The sequence below is a fragment of the Phalacrocorax carbo genome, chromosome 27 (genome assembly GCF_963921805.1).
Source record: "Phalacrocorax carbo chromosome 27, bPhaCar2.1, whole genome shotgun sequence".
Classification (NCBI taxonomy): domain Eukaryota; kingdom Metazoa; phylum Chordata; class Aves; order Suliformes; family Phalacrocoracidae; genus Phalacrocorax; species Phalacrocorax carbo.
Genome location: NC_087539.1, coordinates 2,257,534 through 2,277,056, shown reverse-complemented (window position 1 = coordinate 2,277,056; position 19,523 = coordinate 2,257,534). Strand labels below are relative to the sequence as shown.

At 57.3% G+C, this 19,523-nt stretch overlaps 1 protein-coding gene across 1 annotated transcript; it reads left to right on the top strand.

The window, feature by feature from the left end:
- The first annotated feature begins 135 nt into the window (after positions 1 to 135).
- Positions 136 to 19,445, top strand: SP1 (Sp1 transcription factor). Its single transcript, XM_064474376.1, has 6 exons — positions 136 to 307; positions 1,525 to 1,619; positions 2,298 to 3,795; positions 14,510 to 14,678; positions 14,848 to 15,047; positions 15,155 to 19,445. Exons 1-6 carry the CDS (start codon positions 301 to 303, stop codon positions 15,472 to 15,474), a joined length of 2,289 nt encoding a protein of 762 aa, XP_064330446.1. The 5' UTR covers positions 136 to 300; the 3' UTR covers positions 15,475 to 19,445.
- Positions 19,446 to 19,523: the final 78 nt, after the last annotated feature.

The following is a 19,523-nucleotide window of genomic DNA, read 5'->3' as shown; positions in this document are numbered from 1 at the left end:
TCCCCCACGGGGCGGGGCGGCGGGGGCGGTGCTCCTCCCGCCTCCCTCCCCCCTCCGCCGTCCCGCCCTCGTTCTCCACTGGCCGTTCCACCCATCACTCGCCCGCCCGCGGCGGTGTTTCATTGGCGGACGGGTCGGCGGAGGCGGGCCGCGGGGCCGGGGCCGCGGCGCGCGGCTCCCTCCCTCGGCAGCCCCTTGGCGGTCACCGGCGGGGTTAGGCCGCCTCGTCAGCGAGTCGGGCCCGCCCGCCCCTCCTCTCCCCCGCCCCGCCGCCGCTCGGGCTCGCCCCCCCCGGCCACCATGAGCGGTAAGGACGGGCCCGCCGTGCCGGCGGAGGAGGAGGGGGGAGGCGGGCGAGGGGCGCCAAGGCCGCCCAGGCACACGCAAACGACGGCGCCCGCCCGCTCGGAGGGGCCAGAGGCGGCCCCGCCCCACGCCGGGCCGGGCCCCGCCGGGCCGGGCCTCGCCGCGCCGCGCCGGGGGGACCTGACGGGGGAGGGACCCGGGGGAGGGGGAAGGCCTCGGGGGAGGGACCCTGCGGACGGGCCGGGCCGCGCTGGGAGCAGAGGGGGGGGCGTGATGGGGGAGGCCCCAGTAATTGGCGGGGGGGGGGCAGCGGCGAAGTGGGGGGTGTTTGAGGGAAGATCCCGGGGGATTGGGCGCGGAGAGGAGGGTTTTTTGCGGGGGGGAGGGTGTAGGTTTTGGGGGGAGGGGGTGAGGGCGGGTATTGGGGAGAGGGGCGCTTCTCCCACCACCACCCCCGCCCCAGCTGAGGAAGGCGCCGTGCGGGGGCGGATGCGGGGGGGGGGGGGCCGTGAGGAGGGTGTGACCGGGTGGGGGTGTTGCGGGGGGGCCCACGGAAGCGGGGCTGGGGGGGGACCTTGGTGAGGGGCGCTGGGGGCGGGGGGGGGAATGGGGGGCACAAAGCCCGGGTTCTGGTTGGGGAGGGGGGGTTGCAAGCGGAGGAGGGCGTTCCTGATCGGTGGGATTTGGGGGGAGCAGGGACACCCTCCCCCCCTTCGGCGGTGGGGTCACAGGGAGTGCGGATGGGGGAGCCCCGGCCCGGGGATCCCTGGGGAGCCCCGTGGGCTGGACCCGCGGTGGGGAATCCCGTGGGCAGGGCGGGCAGAGCGCCTCCGGGGTGGATCCACCGAGGGCCGGGGCAGGAGGTGTGCTCCCAGGCAGCGGGGAAGGGAAAGGGGAGGCCCGGGGAGGACCTCGACGGGGGCCAGGGAGTGTCCCGAGCAGCCGGGGAGGAGCTGGGGCCTGGAGCTGGGCCGGGTCCTCCTCTGCCTGTCCTGCTGCCAGCTCCCCTTTGGCAGCTCCCTCTGGTTCCCAGCCCCTTCGCGCCAGTGCCCGGGAAAGCACACGGTCCCCCCAGAGTGCCTGCCAGCGTGCCATCCCCACTCTGCCCAGCTCTCCTGCCTTCCCTGCCCGTGACTCCCCGTGCGTCCTCGCACTCTTCACCCCCCTCTCCTGCTCAAAAATGTCTTTAACGCCGGCTGTCGTTTCCCGCCCGCGCAGACCAAGAGAGTCCCGAGGAGATGGCGACAGCCAAGCCCGAGAAGGGCGAAGGAGATGCCAGCAGTAACAGCAGCACAGGCGGTGGGGAGGGCCAGGTGAGTGTAGGGAGGGAGGAACAGCACCAAGCCCTCGGCCTCCTGGCTCCACTTGCCCTGGGGAACTCACTGTCCCCGTGGCAAAGTCCAGGGCCAAGCTGAAGTGTTTGTTTGGCCCAGCCAAGCGTTACTGCAGCTCCTCTCCCTGGGGAGAGGAAGAGAAGGGTGAGTGCGTGCCGGGGGGATCGTCACACTGCCAAATGCCCCGCTGGAGCGCTGACCCGCAGCGCCTGTGGCTTCCCCTCCTCCCCCAGCTCTGCACGGTGCCCTCGAAAACATGACAGTTCCCCTGCCCCCAGTAAACACCACGGCCCTGACTGGCCCTCTTCCAGGTCGGGGTGCCTAGAAATGGCCCTCCTTCCCTGGAGTTCTTCTCCTGTGAAGAGATTCGCCTGCTTTGGGGTGGAAGAGATGTCTCTCCTTGCCTTTTACATATAGAGTCCATCCCCTTTGCTCCCTCTCACAGGGTTTTTCCCTGTGGGTTCAGTCTGTCCTGGCCTGACAGCCCTGTGTCTGGCAGTTGTATTTTTCCGGCTGTGGGTGGGTTTTCTCAGGAAGGAGTGTTTATCTTTTCCAAGTACACTCCTCCTTGCTTTCTCTTTTTTTTTTCTTTTTTTTTTTTTTTAATTCCCCCGTTGGGCCGCCTCCCACTTCCTTAACTCCTCCTCTCCTTCCCAGGAATCACAGCCTTCCCCGCTGGCTCTGCTGGCAGCTACCTGCAGCAGGATCGAGTCTCCCAACGAGAATTCCAACAGCTCCCAGGGCCAGCAAGGCGGGAGCGGCGAGCTGGACCTGACAGCCGCCACTGCTCAGATCGCCCAGTCTGCCAACGGCTGGCAGATCATTTCTGCTGGCTCCAGCACACCGACGGCCTCCAAGGAACAGGGTAGCAACGGCAGCAATGGTGGAGACGCCTCCAAAAGCCGGCCCATGAGCGCGGGGCAGTACGTGGTCACGACTGCTTCCAACCTGCAGAACCAGCAGGTGCTCACGGGCCTGCCGGGAGTTATCCCGAATATCCAGTACCAGGTCATTCCCCAATTCCAAACCATTGATGGGCAGCAGCTTCAGTTTGCCACCACCCCTGCCCAAGTCAACGTGCAACAGGATGCCTCTGGTCAGCTCCAGATCATCCCTGGCACGAACCAGCAGATCATAACAAGCCGAGCGGGGACGAGTAACCTCATCGCCATGCCAAATCTGCTGCAGCAGGCTGTCCCCATCCAGGGTGTGGGCTTAGCCAACAACACCCTCTCAGGGCAAACCCAGTACGTGGCCAACGTCCCGGTGGCTCTGAACGGCAACATCACTTTGCTGCCCGTCAACAGCGTGGCCGCCAGCCTGGCTCCCACCTCTCAGACGGTCACGTTGAGCAGCTCCGGCTCACCGGACAGCAGCTCCCAGCCGGCCACCTCAGGCGCTGCCATCAGTTCCACCAACACGGCCACATCTCACGCTAGTTCCAGCGCCTTTTTTACCAACGCCAACAGCTACTCCACCACCACCACCACCAGTAACATGGGCATCATGAATTTTTCCACCAGCGCGACGGTGGGGACCAACGTCCAGGCGCAGACACCCCAGAGGGTCAGCAGCGTCCAGAGCTCGGACTCTCTGCAGAGCCAAGTTTCTGGGGTGCCGTTGCAGCCAGGGCAGCAGAAAGAGGGGGATCAAAGTCAGCAGTCGCAGCAACAGCAGCAGCAGATTCTGATCCAACCTCAGCTGGTCCAAGGAGGGCAGGCAATCCAAGCCCTCCAGACCACCCCACTCTCTGGCCAGACCTTTGCCACTCAAGCCATCTCCCAAGACGCCTTGCAGAACCTGCAGCTCCAAGCTGTCCCCAACTCCGGGCCCATCATCATCCGAACGCCCACGGTGGGTCCCAACGGGCAGGTGAGCTGGCAGACCATCCAGCTCCAAAACCTTCAGGTTCAAAACCCCCAGGCCCAGACAATCACCTTGGCCCCCATGCAGGGAGTGTCACTGGGGCAGACAGGCAGCACCAGCACCACGCTCACCCCCATCGCCTCCCTCCCCAGCGGCACTGTCACGGTCAACGCTGCCCAGCTCTCCTCCATGCCAGGCCTCCAGACTATTAACCTCAGTGCCTTGGGAGCGTCTGGGATCCAGGTGCATCAGCTGCAAGGGCTGCCGCTGGCCATAGCAAACACTGCTGGTAAGTTGTTTTGTCTTAGTTCCTTTCCATAGCCGGGCAGAGGAAATTGAGGGCGAAATGATGTTGCCTGGCTGCACACAGCCGCCTCTGTGCGCCGTCTGGGCTCTGCAGGGTTCGGGGCGCTGGCACACCCGTGCCAGGGCTAGAGCTGGGGGTGATCAATGCCAAAGCGAGCTGGCAAGTGGGCTGGTGCTTATGTTGGCCCTGGGAAGGTATTACTAAGTCTCTGCCTATCACCAGAAAAGACTGAAACTAATTTTGGGGAGTTTCTGATCTAATTAACTCTCTTGGGCGGCTGATTGCATGAAAAGAAACAGGACGTGCCTGGGAATGGGGAAGGAGGGAGATCAGAGGAGAGGCAGGGGAGAAAGGGGATGCTGTGTGCGGCGCTAAGGGTGAAGCGTGGTTTTGTGCGAGGCTTCTGTCCTGCCCTGAGGGTCTTGGGTCGGGGTTGGGGAGCGGAGCCGAGTCCAACTCAGCTCCTCAGCTGCGGGAGCCCGCAGAAAGTGTCACGCCTTATAAAACTCAGGAATAACCTAAATTCCGCTGCCCTCCCCCTAGAAAACAAACAAACAAAAAGCCCTGGGGAGTTTCCTTGCAGGGGCGGAAGAACGGGCTCTTTAAGTGTATATTTAGCCTAAAGTTGGGTGCTGGTGTGGGACGCTGTGATCTCATCCTGCCCGAGATGGGCCCATGTTCACGGCTGGCACGGATCTCCCTGCTCAGTTCCCCCTGGATCAGCCCCATCGTCGGCTCCCAAAACCTCCCACCAACCCCGGGGGGTGTGTGTGTGGACACGGGGGTGTGAGCTTGAGTTCGCTTGGCTTCCCTTTGGAAATGCCGTGCCTGCCTGTACAAGGGAGCTGTAAGCTCCTGCTGCAGAAGAAATTGGTGCTGAAAAGGAGCCCTGCTTGCTTTTCCAGTGTTTTTCTTTTTCATTTTCTTTTTTTTTTTTTGTTCTGGCTCCGGCTAAAAAGGCAGTTGCTAGATTTAGTCACAGCTGAGAGGCAGCAAAAAAATGTTGCTCAATCCAACTCGTGCTTCCTTCTCGCGAGAGGAGGCGGCTGCTCTCCCGGAGTTGTTTTGCAGCAGTATTTTGGGCTGTTGCTACAGCAGCTTGGCTTGCAGGCATCCACGGGTTTATTACAGACCGCGCCGCAGTCGGGATTAGCCTGATCCTTGGATTTCCCCAAGCAGAGAGACCCATGTGTGCTAGAGCACGTTCGTTTTTACATCCAGAGCGGAGCCGATCGTGCGTCACCTCTTTTAGACGTTGAAATGCAGGTGGTGGAGGATCCCTTTGGTCTTTGCCCCCCCCCCCCGGGTTGGGTGGGATCCCCTCGCCCTGCAGCCTGGCGGGGTGGCTTGCGTTGAGGCGCGCTTGTTTTGAAGGCGCCGGAGAAACGCATGGGCGACTCCTAGTTCCTGTATTTGTGCCTGGCTCTGCCCTCGGAGGTGGGGCAGGGAGGAACGCTCCAGAGACCACCCATCCAACGCGCTCACGCTGGGGAGCCGCCTCCTCCTCCCCTTTTTTTTTTAGCTCAGCAGCATGTTTAGCTTTTGATCCGCAGTGACAAATTCACCATCCGACGCTGGCGGCTGCACCGAGAACCGCAGCCGAGGGCCTCGCTCTTCCCTAGCTCAGAGGATGTGACGTTCAGGCGATGCTTAAATGTTTTGTACATTTGAAAAACCAGAGCAGGGTTCAGGTTTCAAAGGGCTTGCGGGGACCCACCGAGACTCCCCCGCTCGATGGGACCTTAAGTCGGGCTCCTAGGATGAGATCACAGAGGCTGTGGCTGGGGCAGAAAGCTTCCTGGCGGGGATCCATTTGCGCAGTTTGCACAGTTTAACCCCAGGCTGGAGGAGTTTTTCTCTAGCTGGGTCTGTCAGATGTGGCGGTGGGTCCGTTTGTCCCCCTGCCACCTGCAAACAGCCCCTCTCTGGTGGATGCTGAGGCCCCCCCCAGCCCTTGCACTGGGTGCGTTGTCTTCATCTGCACCCTAGCCACGTAGCTGAGCCATCCTGTACCATGTTGGGGGGGCTGTGAAGGCCGATCCCTCCCGGTCTGAGCTGTCTGACGGCAATTTAAGGGACCGGTTTGTTACCGACTCTGCCTGTTGCCCAAATTTTCCATGAGAAGCCTCCCCTTCAGCTGCTGGCGGCTCTGCGAGCACACACCACGTGTGCTGGAACTTTCTGCGCTCGCTTTCTGCTCGAGGCTAAGAGTTGGGAGGGTATTTTTTGTAGCAGAAAATGCTCCTCTGCTTCCGAGGGAGGTGAATGGAAAATAAAACCCAGGTTTGCTTGGGAGGGGAGACTGACAGCTGATCTTCCCGGCCCCTTGGGTTTTGCCACGTGTTACAGTGTGGTGGGGAGAAAGGGGTGCGTGGCGAGGGGTTTCGGTAGCTGAGCGTGCACCCCAGCTGCCTCCCGGGCTTGCAGCCACCACGTTTCCTGCCACTTCCCTGCAAATCTGCCTTAGCTGAGCTGCTTCGAAGAGCTCAGCTCAGCTTCTTTCGGGGCTGACAGCAGCTCTGGAGTCCCAGTTTGGCTGCTGCCGTGCTGCGGGAAGCACACGTCTCCTCTCCTGCACCCCGCTCCAGTCCACGGGCAGGGGGACTCCTCTGGGCTGTGGCTTTCAGCCTCTTGTGAGGGCTCGGGGCGAGTCACTGATGAGATTTCTGCTTTTTGCTTTCCTTTTTGCAAAACCAGGGAGGGGAAAGGTCACCCTGGAGTAAATGACACCTGAAAATGTCTTTTAAAATCAGATTTTTGCTCCTAGGCTTGAGGCAGAGCTTAGTGCTCTCTCTAAATGTAACTCATAACTCAGCTTGTGTAACTCAGCTTGTGTTTGAATCACTTAGGTGGTTTGCAGGCTGCCTCCTTCTCCTCGGTGTTAGATGGGCTGTGAATTGGGCCCCCGTGGCAGAGACATGAGGTCTGTGACCGTAATGAGCTGGTATGTGGGCAAACAGGCCTTGCAGCCGGCTCTGCTGGGGCGGGGGGGAAGGCAGACGCAGAGCTGGGGAGGGGATTTCCTCAGCTGGCATCGCCCCAAAAACCCACGCGTGAGTTTGGGTGTCACCTCTCCCCGTGCGAGTGGGCAGCAGGACTGCCTCCAGGATGAAGGAAAGAGGTTTTGGGTGCTCTTCTGTGGGTGTAGCAGTGCAGAGGTGAGCCTTGCATTGCTCGGACACCTGAGTGGGGTCCTTACCCCAGAGAGCAGTGTCACCCGAATGTCACCCCAATGCTGGCTTGCTCAGGGAGGGGACGTCCTGCACGAGGCCCCTTTGCACAGAGGCTCTGTGGCAAGCAGGGTGGGGGCGATTTTGAGAAGTTTGCGATGCCGGGGTTTCTCTTCCCCTTTTGATGGAACTTTAGGGAGGAGGAGAGGGACTTTTTTTAGCTCCATGTCCATATAGTTTTGCCAGCGAAATGGCTCTGCCCCACATACCTGTCCCTGGCAGAGTCCTGCTGCTCAGTGCTCCGTCCCTCGGAGATAAAGAGCCCTGCCTGGCTGAGGTATGTGCTGGGTAAACAGGCGTCCGCCAGTAGCTTCCCATTAGGCCGGAGTTAAACCCCTCATCCGAGGCCCTTTTTTTGTGCAAAACAGCAACAGCCTAGCGCTAAAGGATGTTTTATTCCTGGGGAGGATGGAGCTGGGAGGATGCAGGGGGCAGTAGTGGGACTGGGGATTTGCACCAGCCCCGAGCCACGCCGCTGCCTGGGTGTGTTTGGGCAGGTTGAGCTCCCTTTCTGGGTTCTGTCTATCATTCGGACCAAGGCTTGTGGTCGAATCGAGCAGTGGGACGTAGCAAGGACATCCTTCTGAAAGAAAAAAAAGGCCTTCATGGGGGAAGTAACCCTTTGAAATCGGTTTACCAAATGCATCCACAGCTCTCTGCTGCGACTTTGTTCTTACCAGGGCTCTTCCCAGCTATCGGGGCACTGACACAAAGACCTGATTGTCTCCTATTTTCTGTTTTTTAAGGGAAGCTTTGTAGCAGGGCCTTGATGAGACATCCACATGGCATCGTCTGCAAGAGGGGAGGGGAGAATCGGAATCAAACTCGGGCCAGCAAGCCCTGACAGGATCTCTCCTTAACGTGCTGTAGTTGTTTGTTTCATTACGCCCATGACATCACGTCAGAAAATAATTACATTGTGAAATTTCCTTCTCTAAACTCTAACTGGGCTGGACTTTAAATACCCTCCCAGCTTCCTTGGCTGACCTCTCTCCTTGCTGTAATAAAGAGGGTGGTTTACTGAAGAAATTACACAAATCCCAAGGGATCCTGGGGTCTGCTTGGGAAAAGGGAATGATCGCGATACAGAGCCTGTGTTATTGCCGTGCAGCTTCGTCAGGGCGAGGCTGTGCCCTGCCCAAAGTTGCTGTGGGTCTGGGGCTCCATGGGGCAGCCCTGCTCCTCTTCCTCCTCCTCCTCCTCCTCCTCCTCCTCCTCCTCCTCTTTAAGGCTCGGCCGCCCAGGAATGGGAGCGGGTTGGCAGCTGTGCTGGTCGGACTGGTTGGGTGCTGCACGCCCCGTGACTCCCCGCGGAAGAGCTTCCTCGCCCGGCTCCGGACTGTCTCGCCGGGCCCTAATCTTCCCCTTCCTTTTATCTGTGGCGACCTCAGATCCGCTGCCTCCTCGCCCAGGAGCGTGGTTTTATCACCCCTTTGCAGGAGCTGGATCCTGGGCCCCAGGAGTAGGGGTAGTTTCAGCGTGGCTCCTTTCCAGAGCGTTGGCTTTCAGGACGCTGGCTCCGCTTCGGAGAGGCTCGCGCCATCCAGCCATCTCCCCATCCCAGCGCAGGACCTGTAGGTTAGATGCTGTGAGCGATGCCGGCACGAATTCCTCCCTCTCTGCAGAGGGGCATGATTGAAAACATGGGCTTTGAGGCTCGGGAAAAGCATCCGCCCTTGACTGCGGTGGACGAGAGGAATACAGAGGATCAGGTGCAGTGAGAAATGCATGTGGGGATTTCCCCGTCTCCTGGGTGTGCTTTAGGCTGGGCTCAGGCCATAGCCCTCCTCCTCAGCGGTCACAGGGATCGCCCTTCCCCATCTCAGCTGGGCATTTTCTCTCTTCTGTGTTCCTCGCACATCATCAGGGACTTCTGTTTTTAACTAACCTGATTTCTTTTTCGGAGTGGTTTGGTAGGACCTGCCTATGCTGGAGGGTGAGGGTGCTCTGGCTGCCGGTTGCTGGTGGTCCGCTTTGCCCCGGCAGCACCACCCCAGTGAAGGCTTTGGCAGGACTAGAGGCTTCATCCCAGTTTCGCGGCGACCCAGACTGGAATTTAAAGGGCAAAGGAGATCCGTGTTTCAGTTTGCAGTGCGACAAAGGTATTTAGCAAGTCCTGGGGGGGTCAGGGATCTTGTGGATTGGATGAGGTGACTTCCTAGCTCACCTCCACGTCTGTCCACCCATCATGGGGCTGGACGGACGCAGCTCCGGCTCTCCTTGCAGCCCACCTCACTCTTGACCTGACAGCTCCGTCCCTATTCCTTCTCCAAAGGAAGTGTAATTTATTGTGACGCACAGAAATGTCCAACAATTAAAGGATATCGCCGAACTTGCCATGTGGCTTTTCAAGTCATTAAACTCCAGATTAAAAGACAATTATTCAACGTGCTGCAGTCCGACTTCAAAACTGCACCGTCTTACACAGCCGGGCACCGTATGTTCCCCGCTCCACTGTCCATAACTCCGAAGAATTATTAAGCGAAAGCTTGGCTAATTTACATGAATGACTTCCTACTGCAGATTAACTCATTTTGCAAATTAGTGAGGAAATCAAACGAGATAAAAATCATGGGGACTGCGTTACAAAACCTACTTTGTTCCTTTGTGTAGCAAGTGCAGCTTAATTGTCTTTGATCTGTCTGGAGTAGAGCGTGGTGGTGTGTTTCGGGGCAAGGAGCGAGCACTGGCGAGGCAGCGCTGCTCGCTGCCACCCCGGGCTTTCAGACTGCAAAAGAAAAAAGAGGAGGAAACGGGGAGAACTTGAGTTGTGAGCTAGAAAGGTTTGATTTTGGGGGTTTTTCTTAGGCTCATGCCTGCTGTCTGTCATCCGCTGTGAGTGGAGATGCACCAAGAGGTTCAGGGAGCCCCGGGGCTGCATACCACTGGGTTTTGCTGCCTTTTCTTTTAACCTTAAAACTTCCTCTTGCCTCTTTTCGTTGCGTCTGGAAGAAGCTGACATCGGTTTGTCATGCGTGCCCTGCTCTGCGTGGTGACGACTTACCCCCCTCTTCCTCTCCTGCCTCTGCAGAGTTGCAGCTGCCAATGTTGCACAGTTTGCACAAGAAACTGGTTTGGTGTTTTTTTTTTTTCCAGATCCTTCCTAAAAATGAACATCGAGTCTGTTTCCCTTCTCCTAAGGTCAGCTGGGGTGGATCTAAAAATGCTCCTCTCTTCTATCCACAGGGCATTTCTCACCTCGTTTTAGTTTGCTAAATAAAACTACTAAACCAAAGCATTTTTCCTCCAACGAGCAGTTAGAAGACAAGAAACACCTTGTCTTGAGAGAAGTCACAAGCCAAGACTCGGGTGCTTTGGTCTTTTTTTTAATGTGTGAGACCAGCAAATGACAGCCCCTCTTCTTGGGGGTCTTGGAGGTCGGTACACCCATCCCGTGCTGAGGGAGCAGGGGCTCCTTCGGGCAAAGACGGGTCGGGTACAGGAGCCAGGTGTGGCAAAGCAGGGTCAGCTCCTGCCCCTGTTGCCTGTCTTCGCAGGCAAGTCCCTCCCAGGGGTTTTCCAAGGATTAAACCCCCTCCTTGCTCTGCTATTAATATATTTTCTCAGGATTTCAATGACCTGAGCATGGACCAGGGACTTGGCAGCCTTTATGAAAGCTTTGGTCTTAGAAGTAATCTATATTAGTGGAGATAATAAATGTAAATTATCCAGCTGGTTTCTTTCCACCAAGCGTTCTCCTGAAACTGCAATATTCTGGAGGCTTCGGCGCGTCCTGATATGCGAAGAATGAAGCGTGTACGTACAAGATCTGTCTTCTCTTGCCATAATTTATTTATACCTTAATTAGATGCGAGCCATAGATTACCAGAAGGAGGATTTGGGTTTTTTCCCCTCCATATGACACGCCAACAGACTATAAAATGCTGCGTAGGCTTTTGCATGTTTGAAGATTGAAGCCATTCCAAGACATCAGGGCTGGATTCTCCCCCTCCCAAGCATATTTTTGGGGAATGCGTGTGTGTCTTCTCCTTCCTTTTTACAACAGCTCTCCCCGGATGGCGCATACGCGACAGGGAAATCTCTAATCTGTCGCTGTAGTGCAAGCTGTTGTCGTTGGCTTATAAAGCTTAAAAAAAAAAAAACCCTCCCTGGTTCCCTCCATGCTGGTTTTAGACTGTAAACATATGTTGCAAGAGCTGGAGGGGGGACTGAAAAGGTTTTGTCCTAAAATTGCTAAACTTTGTGGGAGCGCAGGAATGTTACCGATGAGGTACGGGAGGGCCCAGCCGAGATTTCTGAGCGGGGCTCAAAATTGTGTCCCCTTTGGGGGGACAAAGAATTTCCTTCCTCCTGCCCGGTGGTGGTGTTGAACAGCCAGACCTGGCCTGGTCGCTGTCACTCGATGGCCAACAATATTCCTCTGCAGTTTGGTGTCCTGGTGTGAGGGCAGACACAACCATCGCCGTTGTGGTTATTAACGCTCCTGCCACGCAGGAGCCCCATCCAAGGGCTGAACTGGTCCCAGTGTGTCGGTCACGGGTGTTATTTGTCGGGTCTTTCAGCTGTGATTCAGCCGAGCGTTTCCTCCCACCCTGGTGCGGGCTGGAGGGGACCATCCACAGGGTTATATGGTCTTTGAGGCCGGCGCCATCCTTTAACACACGATGCTGGGGCGCGGACACGTGAGCGCAGCCCATCGCTGTAACACAGATGACATCCCGGCTTCTGCTTAGACGGTGACGTGTGCCTTGTCCCCCTGCAGACAAACCAGCCCTGGTGTGACGTAAGTAGAGACGGGGCGAGCAGATGAGTCAGGGTTCGTTTCCTTGATCGCAACCCGTCTCTCTTGGTTGTTGCTTTGATGCTCTGCGTGTCTCAGTCCTCGACGGCAAAGGGCTTGCCCAGTGCTGCCCTCTCCCAGGAAATCTAGACCCCTGTGGGCTTGAGGGGCAGAGCGGTCAGCCCTAATTTTAAGCCTCCCTGTTTGTGCGCTGCTGCCTGGGAGAGTGGAGCTCCTCTTGAGCCGGCCTGGAGGACTGAAATCGGAGCTGTTCCTCTCGCTGGAGGAAGCCCAGGCTTGGAGCTTGGCCCAGCTGCGCACATAAACCCCCACCGGCCGCGCAGATCATTGGCAGTGCCACTGCAGAGCTGTTGGGTGTCGTGGCCCTGAGCTGGCTGGTGCCCCAAGTAGCCAGGCATCTATTCCTGGTGGCTTTTGTCCTTTCCTGAGCGTGGGCCCCTGCCCCAGCTCCTCCGCTAAGCTTTGCCAGGGCACCACTGACACCTGCTGGTAACAGCAAAGCCGTGGGGCCCGAGGAAGGCTGCCCGCTGAAACTCTTCGTCATTCCCCCCTCGCTGTCTCTGCGTTGTGAAACTCCCTCCTGGCCACAGGACGAGAGCCCAGCGTGCTGCTAATGGGCGTTTCGGGCCGGCATAAGTCTGAAGTTTATCCTTCTTCAGCGCCAGCACCTCTCCTGCGGATGCTTGGTGTGCTCCCTCCCGCCTAGAAGCTGTTACGTGGAGAATCAGGTTTTTAAAGCACATTTCACGGCTTTGCTGAAGGTACTCGTCCCAGCTTCTCAATACGGTGGCCTCCTGTGGTACCACCGCTGGCGGCGGCATCTCAGTCCCCGTGCCGGGGAGGGGGCCTTCATTCCTGCAGCCCCGTCGTGACACGGCTCTGGGGGACGCTGGCAGCGGGACCATGGGCTGTTTTTTGCGAGCGCCGGCTTTGGAAACTGCAGCCTTGTGATGTTTGCGCTCCCGGTTTAAGAAGCACCTTCCAGGTACGGGGAAGAGGAGATGGAGGGAGTGAAGTGGCATCCCCCAGGCACCACGTTATCCCTTACGTCCCGATATCCCCATCGGCCTTTGTCAGGGCTGGCTGGCACGGTCCTTCCCATTAATTCATCCTCGCTGGAGCCAGCTGGGCAGCTGCTGATAAACAGCATCGGGAAAGCCCCCAGATGGGTGTTTTTGGGGAAGACACCCCGCAACACAGCCTCATTTCCCAGCAGTGGGAGAGGATCTCCGGAAAGAGCGGCAGAGCGCAGTGTCATTTGCTGTTGGTGACAAGTGTGTGCTTGTTTTACACTCGTTTTGTCTCAGCCCTGTCTTCAAACGCCACCACGTTCAGGCAGCGGTCTCGACCCTGGCTGCCTACTTGCGAGGAACTCGGTAGGAAAAAGGTGAATTTTGGGCTCAAATCGCAGCCCGTAGCCAGCCAAGGATGCCGCCGCCCGTCCGGCGGAAGCGGCTTGGCTCTAAATCTGCCGTTAGACCTATTGGCATATGTTAATTGCAGCTGAAAAGAGATTACTCAGCCTGCCGTCTCTGCGCCCGCTCTGGCTTTTCAGCATGAAAATAATCAAGCAGCGGAGCTTGAAGGGAAATAAAACACTTGTGAAGTGTAGATGGGGTTATTGGAGAAGCAGTTAGATGACAGCATAAGCGTAGAGCAATAAAATGGCAATGAAAACTGATAGGCTTAAAAACTTCCTACCCCTCAACCCTGCCGTTACGGATGGTTTATATTTGTCTGCATTTGGGAGATCGTCAGCACTACCCTGCGGTTCCTACGGCTTTTATAATTGGGAATTGCTCCTCGGGAGAGGGAGGGACTGCGCTCCGTGAGCAGCGCCAGATGATTTTTCAACTTTATATATATATCTCCCTTTCTGTAATCGCAGTAATTAACCAGTGAGCGCGTGCCGGTAATATCTTTGCTGATGGATGCTGCTGAAGACTACGGTCTTCCAGCCCGCTTTATTTATCGCTGCCTTTTTTTCTTGGGGGTGGGGGGGGTTGGCAGGAAGGTTTGCATCTGCTCTGTAGATTTATCCTAAATTGTTGCTTTCATCAAGTTCAAGCCGGAGAGATGCTGGAAGAGGGAAAACTGCCTCTTTCAGCCCAAAAAACAAAGGGGGCAAAGGGACCTTGGTGAGGTCAGTAGCAAGGTGTGATTTGGAGAAGCCCAGGTTTCCCTTGGCAATATTTTGACACTTGCCTTATCGCTGACACCGATTCAAGCTGGCCGGTGCTGCTCAGCTTACATTTTTGCTCTGTTTTCTGCGCTGGTTTAGCTGAAATAGCTGAAATAGTTGGCAGGTGGCTGGAGTGACGTAGGGGGACTGTTTTTCATGAGAGACGCGGCTCTTGCCTCTCCTCTGGACACAAGTCAGAAGGCGTGGACCAAAATGTGGGGCGATGTGTGGGAGCTGGGGGGACCCCGCTGCTTTGCTGGGGGCTGCAGAGGGCGGGGAGAGCCCCGGGGCTCTAGGGAAGGATTGGTATGGGATTGCCAGGGCTCAAAAACACTGGAGCCTGTGGAAAGCCGAGGGAGAAGGCTGTAATTAATGACTTCCTTTGGCTCAATCAGGCTGAGACCCTCCCGGCTTTGCGGCTGTCGTGGGGAAAGGCCGGGCAAAGCCCCTCTCGCTTCCCTCCTGCTGCTGGGGGCTTTGCTGACTGAGAGCCCACAGTAACCTCCTGTGGTTTTCTTCCAGGCGACCACGGTGCTCAGCTGGGTCTTCACGGCACGAGCGGAGATGGGCTGGGAGACGAGAACGCGGCTGTAGAGGAAGGAGAGACCAGCCCGGACCCACAACCCCAGCAAGGACGGAAAGTACGGAGGGAAGCATGTACCTGTCCTTACTGCAAAGACAGCGAGGGAAGGTAAGGCTGCTCTGCTGCAGATCCGGCAACGCCGGGCTGCCCAAGCAACCTCCGAACCTCCGGGAGCAGGCTGAAACCCCAAAAGCACCTTGTTTGGCCCCATTCTTCCTCTCTCCAGTCAGCTGGAGCTTTCAGGGTTGTTTTAACTCTTTCCATCGGACTCTTGCAGGAGCTCTGGGGATCCAGGTAAAAAAAAGCAACACATCTGCCACATCCCGGGCTGCGGGAAGGTGTACGGCAAAACGTCTCACCTCCGGGCTCACCTGCGGTGGCACACCGGGGAGCGACCCTTCGTCTGCACCTGGATCCTCTGCGGCAAGCGTTTCACCCGCAGCGACGAGCTGCAGCGACACAAGCGCACGCACACAGGTAGGGCTCGGGACGCTGCTTTCCCTGGAGTCCGTCACCTTCTTGCCAGCCTGGGTTGGGGGAGGGCCCAGCCTCTGCCTGACCCCTCTCCCCCTCCCTTCTTCCAGGGGAGAAGAAATTCGCCTGCCCGGAGTGCCCCAAACGTTTCATGAGGAGCGACCACCTCTCCAAGCACATCAAGACCCACGCGAACAAGAAGGGAGGCGCGGGCAACAACGTGGCCATGAACGTCTCCACCGTCCCCATGGACACGGGGGCCTCGGCGGAGGGTAACGGCGGGGCCACCCCCTCGGCCCTCATCGCCACCAACATGGTGGCCATGGAAGCCATCTGCCCCGAGGGCATCGCCCGCCTGGCCAGCAGCGGCATCAACGTGATGCAGGTGGCCGATCTCCAGTCCATCAACATCAGCGGCAACGGGTTCTGAGGGCGAAGCGGGACGCGGGCACCGGCAGGCGACACGGCGGCGCCGGGCGGCACGGGGCCGAGAGGCGAGCGGAGACGGAGCCGGGAGCTATTTTCACCGCGAGGGCGATGTCCCTTGTCACCCTCCAGCACTAAAGCCCAGCTCCTCTTACCTGGGATCGCAGCCCTCCTTGAGCTGTCCGACCTCCGGGGCCCGGTGACCACACACGAAGGCCAGAGCTATATATATATTTTTTAATTTCGGCTTGACCTTATTATTATTATTCCCCCCCACCCCCCACCTCCCACTCCCTCCCTAAGATCCATCTGCCCCTCCGTAGCTAGCCTTCGACGCCATCATGCCTTGGTAAAAGTATATGATCGTTGAAATACTTTTTAGGAAAAAAAAAAAAACAACAAAAAACCCACAAAAAAAATCAAAGAAAAAAAAGACAAAAAAAACCCAGCCAAAACACACACACCCCCCCTAAAAAAAAGGAAAAAAAAAAAGGAAAAAAAGATTCTATATTATTATTATATATATAAAAATATAAAATGTGTTTGTTTGAGAGAGGAGAGATTTTGCTGCGACCATGGCTTGGTCCCTTTGATGCCTTATCTTGGAACAGGTCGACCCTGTGGGGCAGTTCGGACAGTGCCCGAGCTGACCTTCAGACCTTATATTACATTTTACATTGTAATCTTAAAAGAAAAAAAAAGGAAAAAAAAAAAAAAAATCCCCCCGTCGTTTTTGTACGCTTTGCTTTTAGGTTGTTCTTTAATTTCTTTGTAATTATTCGGGTGAGGTTTTGCTTCCCCCCCCCAGCCCTCCACCCCCGACCTTGTAAAAACAGCTGCCCTCTCCTTGCCCTTCACTGGACTTTTTGATCTTTATTTTCCAGCGATCTTCTTTACGAAGATCCTTTTCCTCTGGCTTTTCTAAATCCTCGCTCTGGCGGGCTGAGCGGTGACTCTACACGTGGAATCGAGTTGTAAAGGGTTTCGTGCGGGTTCACTCGAGCTATTTAGCAGAGGGTCTGGGACCCGGTGCGTTGGGGTACGGCGGGAGACGGCTCGGGAGGTCCTCCTCGGGGAAAACGTCTATTTTTCTGGGGCCGCTGTTGGTCATAAGAATAATAATAATTCTGAAAAACCAGTGCCTCCGGAGCTGGTCGGCGGGAGATGGCACTTTTCCACCCCGGAGAGGTCCCGGCGGCGAGGGGACGCGGGACGGGTTTTGCCTCGTGGGTTTTGCCGTGACGCTGCTGGAGGTGGCTCCTTGCGCTTCCCCCTGAAAAAAGGTGTTGGAATTGGGGGACGGTTCAGGGAAAACCCTTTTCGGTTTTCCATACCTGGCTTTTTCCCCACCCTGGGAGGGCCGGGACAGCTCAGTCCTCTTCCGTTCTTCCTCCCACACCCTCCTCTTCCTGCTCCAGTCCAGACAATATCTGCCCTTTCCCCTCCGGCTGTAAACAGGCAGGGGCTGCCCTGCCCGCCGCAGGAAGGAGCCGTGGGGGGGCCCGGCGCCGTCCCCCCGATACCAGGGGGGATTTCATCTCAGGGTGATGCAGAGCACGTGGGGCAGCTTTGATTTCATCCCCGAAACAAGGCAACGGTGGGACGTGGGTCCCAACCACCCCCTCGAAGGCAGCAGGGAGCCTTTTTGGTGAAATCTCTTTGTTTCCGAGCAGAAATTTTGGGGCGAAACGAGGACGAAACGGGTTTGAGCTGGAGAGGAGAGCGCGCCGCCGGGAAGCTTAGAGGAGAGCTGAGCAGAGCAGGCAGCGTCGGTTGTAGGAGCGACCCCGGGGTGTGGAAGCAAACCCCGGTTCGGAGCTGGAGAGCGTGTTGAGTGGTTTGGGGAGGTGGAGGCGGCCGCCGGCATCCCCGTCTCGCTGGGTCGACGCTCGTCGTGTGTCTCCCCTTTGCTTGCGGGGGGAACCCGGTGCGGAGGCCAGAAAACACACACACACACACCCCCCACGGGTTTTACTCGCAGATCTTGGATCCGTGAATCCCACCTGCCAACGGCGTCTTCCTCCCTCCCCACCCGAACGCGAGGGGTTCTGCTGTATCATTTTTCTACAAGCGTTTTATTTTTCCCTGCCTGAGGATAACCAGGAAATTTCCCGGGATGCGGAGGGTGGGTGACACACACACACAGAGCCCCCCGCCGTGCTCCCCGCGCCCGGAGATGTCTCCTCCCGCCCTGGGCTGCCCGGTGGGCTTCGGCATAGCCGGGGGGCAGATGTCGGCTCGGGGCTGAGGTTGCCAAAATCACTCAGGTGGGCTTGAAAGGCCTTTGGAGAGGAATTAAACCAGCGTTCCCCAGCCGGGGCACCCCCGGGGGAGCCTCGGGGGCTGAATTTTCTACAGAACCCCGAGTTTATCCACGCTCGGATGCTTCTCATGGCAAGGTGGGCTCCGCCGGAGCCAGGGAAACCCCTGAATCCACACCAGGGACCCCCCCTCCCCTCCCCGGGGCCGAACCATCGGTGGCAAAACCCAGCCAAACTGTGAAGCGCGAAGGTGTTTTTACCTTGGTTTGTTGGTTTTTTGGGTTTTCGGTTTGTTTTTTTTTTTAAAAAAAAAAAGAAAAAAGAAGAAAAAGCTCTGCAGGGAGGGAGGCGGCGAGCGTGGCGATTCCTCCGGCCGATCTTTCCGCTCTCTCTCTCTCTCGATATATATTTTTGCATTTGTATATTTTTATATAGGAAACTTTAAGCATTTGTATTTTAATAATCTGTGAAGCACTATGAGTTCCCCAGCGCGTCGTGTCCGTCTCTTCCCCCCCCCTTGATACTGGAAGCTACAGAGAATTGGTAGAAAACAGGAATTTTTTAATTTAATTATTGATATGGGTTGGGTTTTTCCCCCCCCCCTTACCCCCACCCCATAACCTGGGGGTCCCCGAGATCCCCGTGCTTGCCGGCTCTGCTCCGTCCCAGCCCACCCTGCGCCCAGCAGGGATCAAGTGCCAAACCCGCATCCCAAAACCTCGCCGAGGGGACGGGCTGTGCCGTGGGATTTTGGGGTGTCCTCGTTGTCCCCCCCCACCCCAGGTTACGTTCCCCATCATCCCTGATGAATCTTAATTTTCCTATGGAAACGCGGCCGGGAGGTGGGGGGGCCCTCGGTGGGGTCCTGGGGGACCCTGGGGTCAGCGGGGGGGGGGGGGGGGCTCCACACGGAGCTCGGGGTGCTTGCCCTCCCCCGTGTTTTGGGGGGTCAGAGGGTTTGGGGGGGGCGGTGAGGGGAGGGCAGCTGGACCCGTTCATCCCCTTTTTGGCTCTGTGGCACCCAGGCCCCCACCCTGCTCCGTGCACCCCACGGGCCCCCCCAAAACCCCACCAGCCACCCCCAGGGCGGGGGGGGACACACAAAAACGTGCCTTGATAAGGGGGTGACAGGCTGGGGATGAGCCCCCGCTCCCCTCCTGCCTCCCCCGGACTTTTATATCCCCCTCCAGGGGGTTTGCAGCGGGGGGGGGGGGGCGCGGAGGGAGGAAATTAGGGTGTCAGGGCCATCCCCAAGGCTCCCCCCATCTCCCAGCTTTAATCCACTGTCACCCCTTAATTTTGGGGGGGCCGGGGCCAGTCTATGCAGCGCGGGGGTGGGCAGGGGGGTCCCGCAGGATCCGGCCCCTCCACACTGGCAATAATTCTCTCTCCCTGTCTAAAGACTGTTTGATCTTGTCATGTCTGTGCTATATATTAAATCTTTTTTTGGGGGGGTGGGGGGGGTATTTTGTGTTTTAAAAATCAGGTGGCTGATGTAATAACACCCAAAAACATGGGTTTTGGGTTCGTTTGGGGGTTTGTTTTGTTGTTTTTGATTTTGTTTTGTTGTTTTTGTTTTGTTTTGTTTTGTTTTTTCCCCAAAGTGCTATTTTTTGTACAAAAAGACTTAGATTAAAATGTTAGGTTTTTTGGGGGGGCTCCTTTGTAAACGGGGAATGACGATTTCTTTTTGTAATAAACACGAGTCGCTGGCGTTGTCTGGAAATCTGCGGGGGTTCGACTGGGGGAGCGCGGCTCGTTTTTTGGGGGGGGGTGGGGGCGGGTTCAGTCC

Excerpts from the sequence above, each read along its gene's own strand:
- SP1 (XM_064474376.1), top strand. Across the intron at positions 1,620-2,297 it reads CAGGCGGTGGGGAGGGCCAG|GAATCACAGCCTTCCCCGCT; the intron begins GTGAGTGTAGGG and ends TCTCCTTCCCAG. Across the intron at positions 3,796-14,509 it reads GGCCATAGCAAACACTGCTG|GCGACCACGGTGCTCAGCTG; the intron begins GTAAGTTGTTTT and ends GTTTTCTTCCAG.